The sequence below is a fragment of the Squalius cephalus genome (assembly GCF_949319135.1).
Source record: "Squalius cephalus genome assembly, chromosome: 14".
Classification (NCBI taxonomy): domain Eukaryota; kingdom Metazoa; phylum Chordata; class Actinopteri; order Cypriniformes; family Leuciscidae; genus Squalius; species Squalius cephalus.
In genome coordinates, this window is record NC_137135.1 from 12718740 (window position 1) to 12742457 (window position 23718).

Below are 23718 nucleotides of genomic sequence, written 5' to 3' on the forward strand. Positions count from 1 at the left end.
GTAGACCTTGATTCAGATGGGAGCAGAACTGACCAGGTGCTTTCAAGGCCAGGATTTCCTGGAAAACAAGGTTAAATGTGCCAACACTGCCAATGCTACAACATGCCTGGACATCATTAAATCATTGCAAAGTGAAACAAAAAAGAAAAGAACATCAACACAATGAGGCGCGTCTACATGTTAAAAAAAAAAAAAAAACACATTTCACTCATCACTCTTTGAAAATGAGTCATTATAGCACAAGTTCATTAACCTTCCTCAATAGTCTGTCAGTGAGGGCATTTTTACAACACTGGACGTCTTCCAAGAACTTACTGGATACAAAGATAATGCCGATGGGACTGATCCAAACAAAGGCCTTTGGCACACAAGAGTGTTTCTGAAACAGTGAACTGGAGCTCAAATGATTCTGAGTTACTTGATCACAATGTCTTCAGCTGTTCTCTCTTTACCATCATGGTTGATTACTCTACATTAATGGTAGCACACACAAAAAAAATGAAAAAATGTTTTGACTGTTGAAACAATGAACAGTAAAGGAACGTTGGCACTATTTCATACAGTGTGAAACAACGCAGTGCTTGAATTTTATGCTGAGTTGTTTAGCAACAAGCAACCAATCATAAACTAAACAATGCCAACCTCATTAAATATGCATATGCTTTGTACTGAACAGTCACTTTCACACAGTGTCTTTAGTTTCAGCACCTGGGGGAAACGGTTCAATATATTATATGAAATATTAGAGTAACATAACCCAGGATTATATTAATGCCCATACATTTTATTTATTTATTGTTTTACTTTGTTTGTTTAAACCGATCTTAGATGCAATTGTATGTTAGATATTGGTTAATGTTTCATTCCTTTCTGGAAACCTTGGTATTGTCCAGTCATTATGAAACACATTACCTTACCATAATTCAATAAAAAATGGAAAATACATTTTTAGATTATAGCTTTTTTTTTCACATTCTTTAAAAGGTCAAACACTGTGAGAAAATCAAATCTAATTACAAAAATATTGAATATTTTATATTGAATAATATAGTTATTATTTGACAAAAAAAACTGAATTCTCATTTTACGGTGATTTGAGGGAGCAATCATTTTTGCTGACTAATTCAAGTGTTCAGATGAACTTGTAAGATATTTCATTTTAAAACTTAATTTCTTCATTCATCTGCTGCTGTCAGGCCTGGGGTTTTGTAGGTCACTGTGTAAATGCATGAATAAGCTAATTATGACTTGTTGGTCTAATGGTAATATTTTGGCTTTTATGATGAGGGAATAGTTGCTCTTTCTGATTATAGAAGACACAAAATAAGCTTGGAACACGTCCCGCCCATTCTTACTATGAACTGCACCCATGCTCCTCTGGCTAAAATACTAGTTTGTTTAATGGGGACCTTTTTAATGTAATATAATAAAACATGCTGTTTTCGTGCATGTATCTTTAAATGCAAATGAGCTGCTGCTCCCCACCCCGCTTTCCAGAAGAGGGCTGTGCACTTTTAGCTCGTGCCTCAGATACTCTGCCAAAAACTAACAAAACATCTGTTATTATCATCTCTATCGTGATCATGCTCACGTGACATTGTAATTCGTCATTAACATGAAAGTTTATTATCTGCATGTGTTTTAAAGGGGTCATCGGATGCCCATTTATTTTCCACAAGTTGGTATGATTCTTTAGGGTCTGCATGTAACGTTTGTAACGTACTTTGGTTAAAAGTCCTCAATGGTTGTGTAAAAACCCTTTTTACATCCTCAAAAACAGCTCTGTTCACAGCGACCCGTTTCAGTGCATGTCTCTTTAAATGATAATGAGCAACTGCTAACCCCACCCCTCTCTACTGTGGGGGGTGTCGACACGTAAAGTGCTGCCTCGGCAGACAGCATACAAATGGCTAATACGGGACAGTCCGTGATGATATTGCTCCAAAAATCCAAACGGCTTGATTATTGAGAGTGTTAAGACTTTTTAAGGATTAAAAAAAAAGGAGTGAATGGATTTTTTTTTCATTGTATGGTGGTTGTGTACATTTATATGCAAACACCATTTAAAATTTAATTTTGCATCAGATGACCCCTTTAAAGCCACATCAGTCTAAACTTCTGATATATGGTTTTCTGATCACACACACTCCAAGCACGCACACAGAAAGCTGGCTGTCAGACGCCGCATCCCGTGAGTGTTAAACTAAGTTCTCTTTAACGTCTTATTGCGCTTAAACTGTCAAATACACACAAGGTTACGTCAAAAACACACACATTTCACATAAACACAGTCGGTTATGTCTGTGAATGTAAACAGAAGTAATCACATGTGTATATTAGATCTGTGTATTAAAGTGAAAGCAGCGTAATATACAGTACCTAGTGCAATATATGCTGTTTATATGAATCAAACAACAAAAGAAAAACAGAAAATCACTCACTGCTCTTGACTGAATAGCTTTAATAAGAACACATTTCTTACTTGAATGCTGCTGTTAAAAGCTGACGAGGAGATAAACATGGCGGACTGTGTACAGCTCACTGAAGGCGGGGTCTTATGCTAATAGGGCGGAGTCTGTCTGAAGCTGTGGGCGGGGTCTGAGCATATGTGACGTCACATTGCATAGAAACTGCAGACGGCTTATGCTGAGACACTGCTTATTATTTATGGGGATTAAAAAAAGAGGAGTGGGTGGATTTTTACCATTAAAGTGTGGTTGTGTACACACACTGCCGACACACATTTATGTTCAGACCATGTAAAAAGTGAATTTTGCATAATAGGTCCCCTTTTAAGTTGACTTTGCTAAAGGCAAATCTGTTAGAACATTCGACCCTCAATTGCATTTGTCAGCCTTAGAAACTACTCAATGCGTTTCATCACTCTACTCTACTGCCGTACAGGCCAGAAGTGATTTATTCCAACCACTTTGTCGGCTAACAAAGGTAGATTTAGTGGAGATGATGTGCTTTAATTCCTCCCTTCTTTTCTCTTCCCTCCCTCCTGCGGTCTCTACCTCCCTCATTTGTTAGAGCCAGGCCTCAAGCTTATTAATTTCCACAGGAGGGGACTGGCTAGACTTGGTTCTGCCTGCTCGACGGTGCTTGCTGTGGGGCACAGTGGGTAGCAGGCTGAATCATTCGCGAGCTCAGATTAATAATCTCGGTCCTGGTGGGATTACGCGGTTCCCTCTCCGGTGACATTACGGACCAGGCCTGCTTTATGCCTGGGTGGTCATATTTGGAGAGTGTCCTATAGGGATGGTTTTTTATCCACTCCTTCTTCTCCTGCACCGTCACGCCTCTGCAAGCATCTGAGGGATGTTGTGATCTGCATGGTAATTAGGTGTCTTTGTTCCACTGAGAGGTGGTGGCGGTGGAAAAGGTGTGTGTGTGTGTGTGTGGCAGGGCCAGCAGTCCAAGGGAGCAGGACTGTGCACCAATCAGAGCTCAATTCAATTGCAGTTTTACAGTCTGTCTTTTTATATTCCAGATTACTTTTTGTGATATAACGTTGAAGATGCAGAATTAAACAAAAATCATATACTACTGCAAGTTTGTAATCATATATTTAGTTTTTTACAATGCATTACCCATTAACACACTCACCATAATACATTCAACATATGGAGTATTTCTAGAAGCATTAGATTGTTAGTAATGATTAACTAAATAATAGTAATTAGACTAATAATAACAATAATCATGAATAATCATAGTAATGAGTATCTATTTTATAGAGATATTTAAGCAACGTTACATGAGCAAGAGTGTTCAATTTTAGCATGGTTATGGTTTTCTAGCGGCCTGATATTCAGTATAACAGCACAATTGTGAGTGTGATATCGCAACAGTATTATTTAACAAGTTCGAGGGTTACACTTTATTGGTGATGTAGTTACATTGTACTTACTCAAATAAGTACTAAGTAATATTAATTAACTACATGTACTTACAATAGAGTTATGGTTAGGGTTTGGTTTAGAGTTAGTTACTTGTAATTATGCATAATTTACATGTAGTAACGTGTAACTGTCACCTTAAAATCAAATTTTACCTCAATTTGTATTATTATGGAGCCCCTAAAGGGACATGGTGGAGAGAAAAAAAAACTTTGCATTCGCTCGTAAAGAACTCAAAGGTTTGGCAGAAGAACGCAAAAGCATTGACATATATATATATATTTCTCTCTTTTTTTTTTTTTTTCTTCATTTTTTCTTCATTAAATGTACCTTTAGGGGCTCCATACTACTATATTATAAACGAGAATTTTGTTTCAGACAAAATTTGGCTTTTCTCCACCAATTTCCCAGAATGCTTTAATATACAGCAAACTCTTGATTCTGGACAACATCCATCAGGTTTACAAAATATAAACAGAACTCCTTAGAAATGATTGTGGATTATTACATTCCTCTGTTCTTGTGAAATTATGAATTTCCCCCAACCCTGGTCTGGAGATATGAGCACAAAGCCCTAAGGCACCATGCATCATTCTAAATATATTTATCACGATCAGGATTCACTGTTCAGGGCAGTACATTTATTTTTAGTAGTTATTTTATTGTATCATCCCCAAAGTATTGTTTTGTGTAATTGAATTGTGTCAGATTTACCAGCATCAAGTTCATCTTGATAGCAGCTCTTACGAGATGATTCATCAAATAGCATGCTATCGTTATGATCCCAGTGTGCGTGATGCTCTGATAGTATGTAATCTGCTAACCTATGGCAGAGTTATGGTGACGGGTCTAACGGGTCACGGGTCCCCGAGGCCGGCTGCTGTGTACACACTCCTTCCCGGGGTCTCTGAGCTGATGTTTAGCCTCATGGCTAGTGTCAGGCTAAGCTCTGGTGGCAGGGGATCGTACGACGCTCAGTGGGAGGATGCCAAACTGTCAACACACGTTAACATCCTGACTAACTTCCCAGTGCACAAGACCCAGTCAGGCCTGCTCAAGTGAGCAGCGGAGGCGCACACACACACACACACACACACACACAGACACACATACACGCATTCAAAACACCACAGTCAGTACACACAAAGACCACAAAACAGCCCAGAGCAACCGAGGTTATGGATGTGCTCTGAAAGCTTTCTTGAGCAAAAAAAAAAAAAAAAAAATCTATGTTTTAGGTTTTCTTGCTCAGAAATAGCTTTCATCTGAATGGCAATTCTGTTTTTTTTTTTTGTTGTTTTTTTTGTTGTTGTTTTTTTATTAGGCCGCTTTTACTGGACATTTTGTCATGTGTAGCACTATTGCTTTTTACTCTGAGAATTATGGTGTTTGAGATTTTTGGAACCTGGTTCGTTTAGGCATATATGAACACCGCAATTGCACTCAGATCCGCACTATATACAATATAGTTCTATGTAGAACCCCATTAAACTTTAATTTTTCCTTTTTTTCTAAGTGTGTGTTATAACTTGTGATAACTTAAAATATTAATCAAAATAAAACACAATTTCATTATTATTAGATATGTTCAACACATTTAGGATATTCTTACTGTTTCTTTCTGCTTTCTGCAGATCAAGATTAATATTAAGATCTAAGATTAATCACAATCATTCTATACTAACAGTATTAAATTATACCAAATCCGCATTTATTTAAAAAATACCCCCAAAAAAAAAAAAAAAAAAAAAAAAAAAAAAAAAAAAATATATATATATATATATATATATATATATATATATATATATATATATATATATATATATATATTCACCTTTTTTAGTCAGTAGAAAAATATACACCGTCAACTTGAAACCAATCCAGATCATATTTTAGTTAGTTTGTGTTTAGTGCAATGACAACACAAGATCCAGTTATTCCGTTTTAGAAAAGTGCTCTCATATTTTCAACATAAGCTCATTGAAAAAAACATGTGTCTACCTACATTTTTGCTCCAAAAATGTACCAATACATACAATTCAAGTAAGCACTCTAGAATTCGAGTTGACTTCTCTTGTAACTGATAAGAGACTGTGATATGTTTGAGGGAATGTCCTTCTGTCACTCATATTCAGCAGAAGTGTTATGACGTGGTTTGCCTCACACTTGGCAGTCGCTTAATGGAAGACAAACTTGTGAAATTAGAGTGACATCCTTCCTGTTAGAGATAAAAACTGAGTGAGAAGTGTGTTTACTTTGAATCAATGCTGACTCACTCCACCTTCACTGAAATCGGAAACAAGGTGTGGGAAACAGGTTAGATGTGTGAAAACCAGCCCTCGGAATATGCCATGTTGAAAACAGGCACATGTATTCCAGCCAGGCAATGACGAGTGGACGGGAATGTTGACAAAGAAAGCATTTAAATAATAACAATAATAATAAAAAAGCCAATTAGGAAGTCTCTCAATTTAATAGACTGTCTGAAAATGAAAATGCTGTGAAAAGCATATTTGGCACAGGCCATGAGAAATTGAAGCGAAGCTGAAGAATTGCTGTAACACTCACATTACTGAGTCAGTCAGCACCAGGACAATCTCGGAATTTCTCTTTTAATTTTATTGAAGTAAGAAAAAAAAAAAAAAAAAAAAACCTTACATGAATGTAATTCTAGGAACATATATTAGAGTTGACAATACTGAATGGATCAGGAAGCAGAGGCTTGGATTTTAACACAAGTTGTCTAATATTTGCCACATTGCATTCGCTCATGTGGATGGTATTTTCTTTTCAAGGCATTTGTCTTTCAAGTGCTTTCTTAATTTAAAAAGATGTGCAACTGAATGGTGTTTTGAGGTGCTTTTCCATGTCTTTCCATTCTGTTTGACCTCAGTTGATCTCACATCTGAATGCAGATTGGCTTAAACCCTAAATAAATCTTAGTGTTATTATCTTAGCGTTGACTAGTTGAAATGTACTAAATTAAAGGCTGTATTAATTAGGCATGAGTACTTCATTATGTTTAAAAAAGTATTTCTGACTGTCTGTAACCTTGACCAAAAATTTCAACTTAGATTGTGAGTGTAATCCTCTTAATCATTCATTTCAAAAACTATTTTTAAATGTATTATTTATAATAATGTTTGCACGACCAAGGTTGTCCTTTGCTGTTTTCAGCAAACATTGTTGTCGTGTAAACGGCTAACAGCTAAAATGCACAAAAAGGTTTTCATTTTTAAGTTTTTTTTTTTTTTTTTTTTTTTTTTTTTTCAAATAAGCAGTGAAAGTTTTACCAAATGATACTTTTTAGAAATAATAAAGACTGTCAAACTACTTACTAATATGGTTTCATTTTCTAATAAATGTAATCTTTTAACAAGATTTTCCTCTCCTTTTTTTGTGTGCCTTCCAAAAACATAGTATCTATCTATCTATCTATCTATCTATCTATCTATCTATCTATCTATCTATCTATCTATCTATCTATCTATCTATCTATCTTGTATGTCCGTCCATCTATCTATATATATATTTTTTTTACCCATGCATGAATGTTTCACCAATTATTATTACATAATACAGATATATTACTAAATACCACAATACACAAAACAATTACAAAAGAATAAAATAAATATATGTTACCTTTTTGGATATTGGAAGGGTTCAATTTGAGCAGATGGCTTTTACCATCATCATCACAGTCACCGTAAGAGCTCATTTCCCCAGTACATTCAGCATCTGGCTCATTTTCGCCATCTCAAACATACTGTTTTCTCAAAACTACCGTTTTCAATGTCTTCAAAATCAATATTTTGATCGGCGACAGCTTCTTCACCAGATCCACCATCAAGTGACAGTGACACTAATATTTGATTGCGTTCAGTGCTTGCTCTGCAGTAAATCGCTGAGCCATTTCAAGTTTTGCTGATGATACTTCCTATTCTTTTGTTTTCTGCCTGCGGTAACTATGAATGAAACCTCACTTCATCACTGTGTTTCAGACGCGGCCAACTTGAGGAATAAAGGTTTATTGCACTTATTTATAGCCTAGAAATCTAGACGCACCCTAGCGGCAGCAAAATGTATTTTGCAGCCAGGGTAGTCTAGCAACTCTCCATTGACTTTCGAGCTGCAAAAACCTAAATTGGGTCAGGCCAATCACATCGTCTATAGAGTAGGCGGGGTGGGCTTAACATAATGACGACAGAGTTGCGACGGTTCCCTGCTACTTGAAAACAAAGAATGGCACTTAAGTGCAAAGCACTTAAGTCATTCTTAAAAAAAAGGAAGATGTGTTCGTAGTTTTGCCGGCTAGATATGGCAAAAGTTGAATCTATCAACTAGCTCCGCTGTTGGGAAAACGCTCTGGTTGGTTGAAGCGCTGTCCTATTGCGTGCAGAGGGAATTTGAAAGACAGCCGTTTATCCCGCCCCTCGGATTGAGCCGTGTCTATGGTGAGTTGCCAGACCTAACATCTTGATGTAGGGCTAACTTATTTAGTCATCAGAGATTAAATTATTGTTGTGCAGAAAAAATATTCTTACATACCTCAGGTTGCTAGCGACCCTATACACTTTTTACAAAAAAAAGAACTAGAAAACAGAAATTATTTGATCATTTTGATTGACATATTGTCAATATATATAAGTCTTGATATATTATTAATAATGAATAGATTGAGGAATACTAAGAAGGTTAATGTCTAACTTGAAGAGAAGGGTAGTAAACGGCGTCCCCATTTGATAAAAACCAGAGATGTGCGTTTAAGGGTTGAGCTGACGAATTTGGTTTTAGAATTTGGATGTCACTCTTGTTGCTAACATAGCTGTGTGTAAACTCAACAGTATTTAGTGTAAAACAGGACAGGGAAAGAAGCAAAAGAAAGCGACTGCAAGGGAGAGTCAGGCAAAAAATGTAAAATACATAAAACACGAAGGGGGTAAAATAGTGAGGAGGGTTTGTTTGCCACGCAAATGGAGATGTGTGTCTCCGGAAGGCTGTCAGAGAGTCTTTGATCTGTCATGTGTAATGGAGTCTTTGAGCTGAGAAGAAAGACAGCAAGAGAGACAAAGAAAAGCAGGTTCACGCTCTCTGGCTTCTCGCCCCTCGCTCCAACCCGTCCCATCATACAGGATTTAGTGTGACCAGACCAAATGTAGTTGTTAAGGAGGCACCTTCACTCAGGGTATAGGCCGCGAGGGCTAGCCTCTAGATGTGTTGACAAAACCAGTTCTACACTTGGATAATGTAATGCAATCTCTTTCAAGTTTCTTCAAGGACCCCTACTGCTAGAAGACACAGCCTCCAGAAACACATTCAATATTCAACACGTCTCTTGACAGTGTCTCCCTTTTGTAGACACCTTATCATCTGCTATTCAGTGCTGCTCTTGTATATATGTTCAAGAGCATGCTACAAGGTGTGACGTTCAATAACACCCAAGTTTGTATGATTGAATATAACATACACCCCTTGGATCAAACTTCTTCAATATGCCTCGCGGACGCAGGATTGACACTGCTGGATACTATGAGATGTGCATTTTTGTTCATGTGGACTGATGGTGGACTCGAGGTGGGACATTGAGTTCTATTTTTGCAATTTTTTGGTCTGAATCTATTAATTTACTCCAAAATACATTCAAACTGCAATTCATACATGCAGTGACTTGAATACACATCTTCTATGATGAGCATTTTTCTAATTTATTCAATTAAAGTCATCATACTGTAGATGACAATGACCAACTTTAAGGTGGCACCGATGAGTATTTAGAGTAAAATGAAACCAAATATCATGAAAACCCATTAATTTCTAGGGAGCTCTTTTCCTGGCTGCCCTTTGGTCTTTTGGATTTGCACATTGGACACCGGCCATTGTTTTTTTTTTTCATTTGGTAAGTCTCCATTTGGACTGTTCTATCTTGCATAGACATGTGCACCCAAATTGACTTGTTTCTGGGAGATTTTTGTCTGTCGCTTCTTCTCGTATGACACACTATGGAAAGATCTTCACTTCTTCTCTCATCTCATCTGCCCACTCTTCCATATCGAGATATGAGTATATATTCACGGGGGTGCGGCGGTGCGCGTGCCGTCACCGTCAGCTCTGTTTGCCTTTTTCATTTCATCCATCATCCACCTTTCCTTGTTTATTCCTCAATCCACTGTCAGGCTCTTAGGAGGACTCGGCCTGTCTTTCAGCCTCTCTCATTTCGCTTTTGAAATCTGCCTATTTACACCCAGAGCCACTCTTCCACATCTTAAATGCTATTTGAGCTCGACAGAGTGCTTCGGAGCAGTTCCCCACGTCAATACCAGGCTCTTTTTTTTTCCGCTTTCCACCTTTAAGAAAAAAGACTAATGCATCTTATCTGTTGCTGATGCTCAGACGCTCTCTGAACAGCTATTTCCGAGGAAAAAAAGGAGCTCCTGACCCAGTAATTGTCACCATGTTATTCCCGCGGATCCTGCGACAATTCAAAGGAATAGGTCTGCTCTCTAGCTGAAAAGATTCCTCAGTCGTGCAGAACGACATGACTGACACCTCCCCCGTTCTCCACAGCAGAGCCGGAAAAAAAAAACGAAATTCGCAGAAATTAGTGACACTTCCAGTGATCTCTGTATCTGCCAATTAAAAAGTTGCCCCCCCCCTCCTCCCTGTAGAAAGACAGAAAGACATCATGCTAAATTTGTCCTGGAAAAAAAAGGACTCACTGAAGTGATTCACTGTGATTAAAGCTGGCAATGCAGAGCAGATCACTCGTTTCTTCACACTTTTTCTTTGTTCCGTATGCGTGAGAGTCGCTTTAAAAACATGGGTTTGAAAGAGATGGAGCTGCATCCAATTTTCACATTTGAATTTATTCATACAAACCATATTGTACTTTTATACACACATTTAACATTTATCCTTAAGATGGAAAACATTACAAATGTTTAGTAATTAAAAATGTCAGTTTCTGCATATTATGCAGACTGCATATTATATATATATAGTCCTATAGATAGATATTAGTAATATAATATATATATTTGAATTATGATAATTATAAAAAATAAAAATAAAATAAAAAGTGCTACCCAAACATATAAAACTGGTAATTCTTCCAAATTATTCAGACATTTCTTTTGGTACTTCTGCTTTTTTTTTTTTTTTTTGACAATATTTGACTTCACAATAATCCTAACCCAAGAAGCTTTTTGATTCACAATGGGATGTTTGCCTGTCACACGGAAATCATTTGAAAACCCATTCAATGGCATTGTATCCGCTAGTACTGAGAGGTTCCCCGCTGAAACGTGGAAATAAGATCGCAGCTGGACGGTCCCTTTTTCCTGTCATTTCCCCGAATATGATGGGGCGATATGAGGTATACAGGTGACTCTCTCTGGTTCACTGTGGGCCTCTAAATATGCACATTACATGATTATAAAAGCAATTTGCCTTCCCCAAAGGCTCTCGCAAACACTTTCGATGTCCAATCTCTTGCTCGCGCCAATTAAAATTTACTGTGACTTTTGCAAGGTTTCCAAATTGCTCTATTTCAAGGAATTTTGATAAGAGCGTGTGTATCGTTCAGCTGTACTTTTTGTACTTTTCTCTGGCATAAACTATTTAGCAGTGGAAACGATTCATCCTTCATATCACTGACATTTTCTTTCAGGCCAGAGGCAATAAGAGCGAGGTTTGCATTCAGAGCACACGGCAAAGCACCTTTTAGTGTCACGACTGGAATGGAAATGGGGTTCACCACAGGTAACGGAGAAATGAACTCCCGTGCCAGAGGAATGGGCTCTCTCCGCTACACTCTTAATATCAGAGCAAAGCAGGACAATGGCATAGCAACATCTGATTAGAGCGGCTGAGCTCCAACATTCCGTTTCTATGGGAACAGGATATTATGTGCCGGCCCTGAGCAAACAGGAAGTTTATGTCTGTGAGCTGTGTTTACAATGAATCCGCTGGACAAGCATCTTTAGGCATGTTAGGTGTCCGAAGATGTACACTCTCAGAAAAAAAGGTACAAAAGCTGTCACTGTGGTGGTACCTTTTCAAAAGGTACACCTTTGTACCTAAAGAGTGCATTTTAGTCCCTCAAAGGTACATATTGGTACCAAAAGTGTACATATTAGTACCTAAATGGTACATATTAGAACCCTTTTGAAGGATACTGTCCCAGTGACAGCTTTTGTACCTTTCTTTCTGAGAGTGAAATAATTCTTTCAGTCTTTTGGAATATAGGTTCTACGGATCAGTCTGTATAATAAGCACTAACTTAATGTTCACTAACTTAAATGTATTTATATCTAGTGCATTCTAAAGCACACCATTAGGTCACACTGTGTATTAGGTGTCTACTATATTTAACTACTATATGTACTAAAAAAAGAATTGTTATAATGTACATATTGTGTACTTCACTTGTGCTGATATTGAGATGAAATACGGATACGGTTAGGGACAGGTTTGGTGGTTTGGGGTGGTTTACGGGTGGGTTAAGGTGTAAGTCAAAGGTCAACAGTATAATTATAGATTTTGTTACAGAAATTAATTACAGCTTTATCGACATGCAGGTATTTTTTTTAAATTGTCAATTTGATAGGGGAAACCTTGTATCTCCAAAAACGCTTCTTTACTGGAAAATTGTTTTAATTTATTTTTTGAATAATTAAAAACTGTGTTGTCAAAGTTTGATATTGTGGCTTCATATGTGATCAGACACTTGCAGGTGTTATCATATTATTTAAAAAAAAAGTCAAAACCAAGCTCAAATGGTAGCAAATTTTGGAGAATTTCAGACATTTCAGTGTTTTGTCCGACATTTGAAGGGCCGCATCTGAGGCAGTAAGTGCATCGCATTGTATTTTCATCAACTTACTGGTTATAAAGTGTATTGTAACATGTTATTAAAGATGAATCGCTATGCACAGACTATTTAAGACAGTGTTGGCTATGCCTCGATGGCAAATGTTAGACTTAGACACTCTTCTCTGCTCTTCAAATACATAAAACATTAACCTTTAAATATATAGGCCTAGTATTTCTTGAGTAAGGTAATACTGTATTATTCAAAGAACTAGTTCTTTATTTACCATTGCATTGCAAACAAGCAGAAACGGTCCAAACTGAGTGCGGTACTTCATTCACGATAGAGGCGGGTGGAGTTATGAGGTTAGAAGGTTTAGTCAAGCTTTCAATGTTTGCGAAAACCCACAGGCAGACGTAAAGGGTTACTAATAGTAATGATTTATGAGAAAAAATTTAAATGATGAAATATGGAGGTTTCCGCCCAACAGCGGCGAAATATAAGTTGGCCTAGTATGCACACAATAAGCGCATTGTATGAAATTGTTCATTTAAATGTTAGTACATAGTAGTTAAAGACACTTAATATACATGGGTTCCACTATTTTTACTAGTAATATTGATAACTATAGTTTGTAGTCTACTGTAGTGTAGTCTACATTTTAGCCAAGGATGTCCCTATGTACATGACTGTGATGTTTCTAGGATGGCTTTGGCGTTTCATTCCCGCACCACACAGTCAGAATTAAGCAGACACGTTGTGGCTTGACACTCACATGTGGAATGAGTTTCCCCTCAGATCAGCTGACCTTTATAGTGTGAGTTTGCCTCATGCAATGCCTGCAGAGGGGTGATGTCATCATACAGACTGACAGTGAGAGCGAAATAATGTCACCTTCAGTATCCTGGAATCCACTGTGAAGGTCCTGAAATATATTCTATGCAAGACATGAACAAAACTGCTTCTGGATGTCCAAGAAAATAATCTGCCAGAGCACGAATCATAACACAATGCAAGTACATATTGTCAGTATAATGAAAGAAAAAAAAAGATTATTTTTCATTATTATTACAATTGAAAGTCCTAAAAAATATTAAGCAGCAAAACCTGTTTTTATCATTAATAATAATAATAAGAAGAACCATAATAAATAATAATTAATAATAATAATTGATTACTGAGTGTCAAATCAGCATATTAGAAAGATTTGATTTCTGAAGGATCATGAAGACTGGAGTAATGATGCTGAAAATTCAGCTTTGATCACAGGAATAAATTATAATAGAAAAATATTACATATAGAAAATAACTTTTAAATCCTAATAATATTTTCTATATGAAAATATATTAAAATATATGTAATATTTTATATTATATTATATTTTACAATATTACTGACTTTTATTTTATTACTTTTATTACTGTATTTTTGATCAAATAAATGCAGCCTTGGTGAGCATAAGAGACTCCTTTAAAAACATTTAAAAAAACTTAATTATTCAAAACTTTTGACTGGTATCATACACTCACCTAAAGGATTATTAGGAACACCTGTTCAATTTCACATTAATGCAATTATCTAATCAACCAATCACATGGCAGTTGCTTCAATGCATTTAGGGGTGTGGTCCTGGTCAAGACAATCTCCTGAACTCCAAACTGAATGTCAGAATGGGAAAGAAAGGTGATTTAAGCAATTTTGAGCGTGGCATGGTTGTTGGTGCCAGAGGGGCCGGTCTGAGTATTTCACAATCTGCTCAGTTACTGGGATTTTCACGCACAACCATTTCTAGGGTTTACAAAGAATGGTGTGAAAAGGGAAAAACATCCAGTATGCGGCAGTCCTGTGGGCGAAAATGCCTTGTTGATGCTAGAGGTCAGAGGAGAATGGCCGACTGATTCAAGCTGATAGAAGAGCAACTTTGACTGAAATAACCACTCGTTACAACCGAGGTATGCAGCAAAGCATTTGTGAAGCCACAACATGCACAACCTTGAGGCGGATGGGCTACAACAGCAGAAGACCCCACCAGGTACCACTCATCTCCACTACAAATAGGAAAAAGAGGCTACAATTTGCACGAGCTCACCAAAATTGTACAGTTGAAGACTGGGAAAATGTTGCCTGGTCTGATGAGTCTCGATTTCTGTTGAGACATTCAGATGGTAGAGTCAGAATTTGGCGTAAACAGAATGAGAACATGGATCCATCATGCCTTGTTACCACTGTGCAGGCTGGTGGTGGTGGTGTAATGGTGTGGGGAATGTTTTCTTGGCACACTTTAGGCCCCTTAGTGCCAATTGGGCATCGTTTAAATGCCACGGCCTACCTGAGCATTGTTTCTGACCATGTCCATCCCTTTATGACCACCATGTACCCATCCTCTGATGGCTACTTCCAGCAGGATAATGCACCATGTCACAAAGCTCAAATCATTTCAAATTGGTTTCTTGAACATGACAATGAGTTCACTGTACTAAAATGGCCCCCACAGTCACCAGATCTCAACCCAATAGAGCATCTTTGGGATGTGGTGGAACGGGAGCTTCGTGCCCTGGATGTGCATCCCACAAATATCCATCAACTGCAAGATGCTATCCTATCAATATGGGCCAACATTTCTAAAGAATGCTTTCAGCACCTTGTTGAATCAATGCCACGTAGAATTAAGGCAGTTCTGAAGGCGAAAGGGGGTCAAACACAGTATTAGTATGGTGTTCCTAATAATCCTTTAGGTGAGTGTATATCCACCCATTGTCCAAAATGCTTATCCAAAACTAGTCTAATGACAAAAGCATATTTTAATATTGATAAATTTCTTTTAGCAAAAGTTTGCAGAGATTTTTGATGAGAAAGTTATTAAACTGTGGACGTTTATAGCTAGCCTAATAATAAAACATCAGTTTAATGGCACAGTCATCTGAATATAACTCACGCTACAGGACAGTGCTCTTGCAATGTGTGTGTCTGTGTGTGCGTTTCTGGCCAAAGAGACAGAATCTAAAGTAGATGTTTTTCAGATTAATGTCTGGACATGAATATGTAAACTTCTGGATTCAATAGAGATTTGGAAAGAGTGCTTAAACCTTTGTGTCCAATCTGCATTCATATTTCTTCATAAATAAATAAAAACAAATCTTTAGAAGATGAACTAGTTAATTCTAGGGGACATCTATGATTTACTGTGCAATGAATTTGCAATTATAATCATTCTTTTGGTCTCTTATGTTGTGCCAATTGCAGGCTATTAGTCAACAGGGGCCTTGCTAGCCCTTAATTAGTATTCTCATCTTCTGTCTGTTAAGTGTTGGTGAATCATTGTGGTTACATGCTTACTCGCTGACATTTCCATGCCTTATGATGCTCAGATGCAAGCTGGTGATTATCCAATTCCCAGCCTGTGTTTGAGAAGCGTTGGTGTGAGAACCGTGCGCCTCCATTATCCAACAGCGTCCTCTTCGGAGACACTCAATTATGATGTCATCTCACAACTAATCAATCTTCAAAGGTGTGTTGTGGGACTTTCGCTTCAGAATTTCAGCTCTGGCAAGAGGCATTTAGCTCTGTTCCAAAACCAGGAGAGCTGCCTACTTAAAGAGCCGAGAGGCAGGCAGAAGTGTTATGCTGAGGGACCTCATTTTGGCCAAATTTTAACACCTTGCCAATCCCAGACTGATCTCTCCCATTAAACCAGTTGATAGACCCCACATTTTTTGTATTATTGATGTGCAACATAGCTATTTCAGCCACTTTATTTCCTCCTGTTCATTTTAAATAAAAGATTGATTGATTGATTGATTGATTGATTGATTGATTGGTACCGAGTCAGATCCGATACTTGTAATTTCTTAGTGGTGTGTTAGCCATATTAAAACATATTATATTATATATATATATATATGCAATTGGCTATATAGGCTATACATTATATCAAATAATATATATATATATATATATATATATATATATATATATATATATATTACAGCAATATATATATATATATATATATATATATATATATATTACAGCAATATATATATTTTTTATTTGATATAATTGATATAAAACAAATATTGTAGTTAAAAAAAAAAACCTTAATTGATACATTTTATATCAATGGAATTCAGTTGGGATTTTATTCTGGACAGATTTTATTGTAATTTTACTGTTGGATGGCAGACTGAAAAAAACAAATCCCATAGTTATATTTTATGCCACAAAATATTTTTAGTTTTAGTTTTACTTATATTCTTTTTTTATTTTATTTTACATACAGTATGGTTAAGCTAGCAATGTCAAGCTGTATTGGAGTCAATTGTGTGTCGAGTCACCTGGACACTTCATGTGAAGAACACTATTTGTGTGGCATGTGTTGTTTATGTTCCAATCAGTTTCTTAAGAGCTTCCATTTTTATGTACTGCCTTACTTAGAAGCCAGTTGTCTCTGTAGACAGAAAAAGAAAAGCTCACAAGGCTTTTCTAAAAATGTAGAATTGTAGAATAGAAGACATTTAATTGCATGTTTCATATATCATGTTTTTTTTTTTGGTGGCTTTCGTTTCAGCTTGCCCTTAACTCTCTCTCTCTTTCTTTCACATGTTCATTGTAGACTTTTTTAATGAGAGATTTTGTATTCATTTCTCCACAGGTCAGCCTGCCCAGCGACTCCAGTTGTGTGGAGGAAATTCTACGGGTGAGTTTGATTCACTCTCTTTCTCTTTCTCTCCATCTCGCTCATTACGCTTGGTCACCTGCTCAGCGCCGCTTTACACACAATGGCACTTCACTGTCATGAGAATAAGGCTCTGTTTTAAAAGAGAGGCCCCATTAATTTAAGACCGATGGTGATGGGCCTACTATTGTTCCAGAATGTACCTTTACCCATTTGTTCTTACAGGGTGAGGGCAGCAAAAAGAAACTTGTCACCTGTCACATTATTTCAAATGTGATTTCAAAGAAACCCTTGCAATGCTTTATGCTTAGAAACTCATTATGAGTCTTCAAAGCTCTCGTAAGTAAGAGATTTGTACACATAGTCTAGAATGTATTTTTCATAATAGCTGTTTACACTCCAGAGAATATTTTATACATTAAGTGTATGTGCTATGATGCATCCTGAAAATATTTGTATACATTCTAAAGCATCATTTATTATATCTCTTTATGTGTATTTGTACCCACAGTTACATAAATAATACAAATGCATAACTCTTATTTATAGTCTGAGTCTGTATAATGCATTGTAAACTGTGTTATCACATAGCACATGGAATTTGGTTATGATATAGAATTTAAACGTCTAGTTCTGGATCTTTTTTTGTGATGTTAAGACCTGACGCCACAGATATCAGTGTAAGTGAGGTGAAGTGAACTGACTCTGTTAGCACATCCTGTATTGTGTCAGTGAAGATCGAGGCAGAAGATGTTGCCAGGGCAACCCAGAGTACATGTGTCTGTTGAAGTGCATGGTGGGTTTACTTTACTCAGAGGAACTGCTGTAGTCCCTCACACTTCAGCTGCACTTATGTTGACTCACGTGTGACTCATGAATGAGGACGTGTTTTGCTTCAGTCTCTAAAGGATTCAGTCCGCATGCCGCCTTATCCATGACATGACAAAATCCAATGGTGATGACATAGATAATAGAGGGGAATTAAAATAACGTAATTAATATTTTCAAATAGTTACATAACTAATAATCTCTTGTTTGGAAATACAGTACTGAATATTAGTCATTTTTCTGAGAACTTGTATAACCCAGTGAAATAAATGGTTCCACAGCATTTAAAGGAATTTTTAATGAAAATTATGTCATCATTTACTCACTCTCAAGTTGTTTCAAACCTGTATGATTTTTTTTTTCTTTTGCTTAACACAAAAAAAGATATTTTGAAGAATGTCAGTAACCAAACAGTTGATGGACCCCATTGACTTGCATAGTATTTTTTTTTTCTCCCAAAATTGATTGTAAAAATGTAGTAATCTGTACTATTCACATACTGTACTAAGCCTTTGTTACTCTAACTCAAGATAAACTCAAGGTAAAATTTATTGATTGATTGACAAAGTAAGATTAATTGAAAATGTCCACTCATTTCCTCCACTTCTGCAGTTATCTTTCTCCTTAGTTGCATTAACTCATTTTTTCCAAAAAATCATCTTGAATGTAGAATTGTCCATACATCTGAAAAATCTTCAGAAATTGGTGTTGATTTCCGAAAATGTTTTTGTTTGAAGTCGCCATTATGGTGATCAGTGTTCTTTTGGTTGAGCAGTTGGAACTTCATTTATAAATCTCTTCCTATTGATGCAGCGATGCAACAAGAAATGTAAGTTATTGGTGGTTTCAGAGGAAGAGAAATAACAAATGCTTTTAATAGGTTGGTTAGGTGACCTAACTTCTAACTAGATAGTCTACTTTTCATGTAGACTTATGATCTATTAAAACTGTTTTGCCACTAATGTCATGAACACATTACTATTGTGAAACATCAAACATTTGGGGGGGTTGATAAATTTCCCCTGTAGTTGTGACAATATCTTGATATTAAAAAAAAGGAAAACAAAGCAATTAATTTATTAATTTATTCATGCCACAATGCACTCTGGGAGTCTGTTAGACTTTCAGCTAAATCTGCATAGCTATATAAGGCAAGAATAAATCCAAAGCAAATTATCAAGTACTCTCTACAGTTCTTTTTTTGTTTGTTTGTTTGTTTTTTTTGTTTTTTTTCGGTCATTTGTCAGTACATACTATCATACTATTCCTATTTCACATAGGGTTTTAAGGCAAAAACTGGTTTGCATGTTTGTTTGTTTTTTTATGGAAGGCAGCATGGGCTGCCTCATTTTATACACTGTAAAAAAACTGTCCTATCAGGTAACCTAAACAACTAAATCTAAAATGTATGCAGTAACATCTAATTTGGTTCAGTTAAAAAATCACTTGAGTAAGCATGCAATATTAGAATATTACTGTATAGTAGTCTAAATGGTAGCCTAAAAAGTAAGCAGGTTCAGGACGGTCAACTCGTCGATTAGTGAAGCTGAGTAGTTGATTTATTCAGATTTTTGTTTTAGCTTTAATATTTTTGTCAGCTGCACTTTAAAGGTAATGGATTCAGAGAGGGAGGCGGGATGTTAGCATGCTGAGAGCGTGTGGCGCTTGTGTACTGTCAGCACCGTAACATCTCTCAGAGAAGTCGCATCTCTAAATTCATCTCCTTTAAAGCATCAACCCTGCAGCCATCAAAGCGTCACCTTTTTAACAAATCCGACGCATTCAACAATACATTTCAAGACAGTTAGAATGGGACTTAAAATAACCTGCCGTGAGCAATGTTTCTGTTATTATGCATAACAAGTCTCAGTTTTCGTTTTGAACTATGAAAGCTTTGTGCAATAAAAAGTTATAGTTATTTAGCCTACATTTTAATTGAATATATGTCATTTACTCTATTATCGGGTAGAGCAGTTTATTTTTATTTTTTTTATGTAAATTAATGGACGTATGTACTGTAAAGTGTAGAATTGGTTTTTAGACAGTGTGTTAAGTTATAGTTCAGCTTTTTAAAAACACATCTTAAGACCTCTACCGTTCTCTTCTTTTGAACAAAGTACATAGGCCTACACTACACTGTGTCCGAAATGAAATACTTCCCTCTTATATAGTAGACGAAAAACAGTAAAAGAGTTGTATGCCCAAATAAATAGGGCCAGATTTACTAACAGCTTGCACCAATGCAAACCCTCTTTTGGCGTTAAAAACTACCTTCAGGATTTACTAAAGACACGCAGTGAAAAATTAGCGCTGAAAAGTCGCGGACAGTAGCCGCGTTTCCATTACCCTTCAAATTGCGCAAACTGAAATTGCTAATTGAAAATACGCTCAATGGAAACACGTCAATTTCGCAAAAACTCCCATTTATCGCAAAAAATTTTTACGCTCGCATGAGGTGGTTTTTCAGGCAATTCGAAAAATAAATATTTCGCAAAACTGCAATGGAAACAGTTTTTGCGCATTTACAGGTCACCTGACTTAGAAGGCGTGGTGTGTTTGGACAGAATACGAGACGGAGTTCTTTATTGAATTCATAAAAGACAAAAGAATGACAGAAATACTGGATTCTAAACCTTAAATTAATGCCACAATCAAGACCTCGGAGCAGAAATGAGTGAGAAAAACCCAGAAACACTTCATATGTGCCACTCACAGGGTCTTTCCATTAATGCTTGGATAACACGCCTACGTTTCCTTCCATTAATAATAATAATGGCCAGTGCGGTGGCTGTGATATAAACTTACCAACGTCCGTTGCCATGATTTTTGGAATGACTTATCGTGAGAGGAAAAAATGACGTTTTAGTCGCATAACATCGGTTAATGGAAACGCCGTCATTTCGCAATAGTTTTTTATCGATATTTAGAAAAAATTGCAAAAGTTTTGCGTGAATCTTTAAAGGGTCATTTCACCCATTTGAACATTGTTTTTTATTTAAAGTGGGTCATATATGTAGTCGAAATGTAAAATAATTTTTGAATTTGGTGCCTTCGTGACCGAGAAAAGACAAAAAATAACTTCAGGACGCATTTGTATGAAAGACAACAACTCCCACAATGCACCACATTGCACAGCTCCGCAAGCCACTCCCACTAATCCAGAAAGCGTATATCTGCCTATAAGAGAAATCACTCTTCCGTCTACAAGGCTAGCTACAACCAGAGCTTGAAATTCATTTCACATTCACACAAAATGTCTAGTTAGTTGGCGAACTCATATAGTGCATTACTCCTCGTTTGTATTTCTTTCGAAAAGGTGAATTATTGCATGGTACCTGGATGTTCAGTCAGAACATATGCGGTGCGAAACTAGGATAGTTCTCAACACAAACGTCCGTGTCCTCGTCTGATTCAGAGATTTCGTCCAGGAGAAATTGTCATCGTTGAAATTCTTTGCCGCAGACGGACTCTATCTCTGTGTTCGTAGCGGTTCGTAGTTGCATAGTGAGATCACCGGCGCCACCAGTCCGCCCTAACTCGAGCCAGTCCGGGCTCCTCGCCCGCGGCAGGCAGGTCTTCTGCCTCGGCTGCTCTTCGCTATAATGCGGCTTGTAAAGGTAGCCACAAACACCTGATTCAAGCATCAGACTTCCGAAATCCTCTTCTTCTATATCATATTGAGCACTCTCCTCCGCTATTGTCATTACTTTACATCTGTCTCCACAGCGCCTGTTAGCTTAGCTTCAAACAAGATGGAGGATATTGCTTTCAGTTTCAGAGAGTAAAGTCCCACCCACTGATCTGTAATAGGTCTGTAGCGTGAGCGGTCCCGCCCCCTGGGAAAGATGAGAAACTAGTGTCTGTAGTCTTAACAGAAATCCCCCCCTCTTACACTTCCTCCTACAATGACGCAAAATGACGATTTTAATAACAGATTAATAACAGATTTTAGACGAGGTAAATAACAGATTTCTCCCGTCTCAGGGGAAAATGAGAGAGTGTTGCACGACCATTCAATAGTATGACTGGGTTTCTAACAATGCAAAGCTTAATGCAAATGGGTGAAGTGTCCCTGCAGCTTAACAGGTTAATGGAAACGCGGCTACTGTTATTTTTGCGGCTGACCTTATTGCATATGCATTTGTAGGAGTTTCCCTTTCAGACGCGACATTTATGGGAGGAGAGTATTTAAATGAATCATGCAAGGTGATTTACTAAGGTTTGCGCTAGTCAATTTACTGGGTTTTGTGCCATTATTTACTGGCCCAAAAAAAGCATGTCTTAAACCAGACACTAATTTGCGCTGCTCTTGGAAGATTGTGTTGGTCAATATGGAAATTATCCGGCTGCGTCTGTGTTTGTCATCAGTAGATCACGCGCAGAACTTTCCACTCCCATTGGCTCTTTTTTTGGAATTGCGCTCTCACGATAATTTGCCATGTTTAGGAAATCTGACCCATAGTATTCGAAAAACAGACCTACTACTTTTGTAGAATGATGCATTCTGACAAGATATGAGGTCATGTGACAGTAACAACATGGTGGATATAAGTCAAAATGTCATTCATACTACCCTTATTTATACCATAGAACATACTTTGTTAATGGTCGCAAAGTAAATTCAAATTCAAATGTAGTACCTACTCAGACAATATGCGATTTCGGGATGCAGTATCTTATGCTCACCAAGGCTGTGTTTATTCAATCAAAAATACTAAATATTTAAAAAATCTATTATAACAATTTAAAATTTGAAAATGTAATTTATTCCTGTGATGTCAAAGCTGAATTTTCAGCATCATTACTCCAGTCTTCAGTGTCCTGCGTATTTCGATTTTATTTGAGGATTCTTTGATGAATAGAAAGTTCAAAAGAACAGCATTTTTGATTTATTTTTTATTTTTTTATTGCAACAGAGTAAAAGTTTTTGAACAATTTAATGCATCCATGCTAAATACAAGTATTACTTCCTAAATAAATAGTAAAAATCTTGTTGACAAGACTAGATCAACACCCCTTAAACTATGTCGCATGCAGTTGCACAAAACCCCGTTCTTCTGAAAGACAGTAGAAAGGCCCATCAGCCCCTTTATCTCCTGTTCTCAAAGAGGTGAAGTGATTCTCCATGGAGAAAATGTCTAAGCCATCAACACGTATTCCAAAGAGCAAAAAATCCTGCTCCAGGCTCATGCACACATAACTTAAGGGTCATAAAACATCTTGAACAGAGCCAGGTTGAACAGATTTGCAGCTGTAGTTGTATGCAGCTGGATTTTAGATTGGCTGTGAATATCTTAATGACAAATGTGCTGCATCAATGATGATAAACTGGATTAAAATCAGTTTGTTTGTTTTGTTTTTTTAGTGATTTTTATATGTAAACAATGTCAGACTTATACAGTGGATCCTGAGCAGATCATGAATGTTGGTGCAGCGTGTCACTTGACTGCATGGAAATCAGATGAGACCACTTTAACCACTTAACACACAGTGTCATGTG

The 23718-nt window shown here is 36.9% G+C and overlaps 1 protein-coding gene across 1 annotated transcript in view; it reads left to right on the plus strand.

Annotated features, from left to right (window-relative positions):
- aff2 (AF4/FMR2 family, member 2) overlaps positions 1–23718 on the plus strand; it is a 237362-nt gene that overhangs the window by 129955 nt on the left and 83689 nt on the right. Inside the window, exon 4 of the mRNA XM_079893420.1 lies at positions 17367–17411. Coding sequence (XP_079749546.1) covers positions 17367–17411 — 45 coding nt within the window. The remainder of the gene's footprint in view (positions 1–17366; positions 17412–23718) is intronic.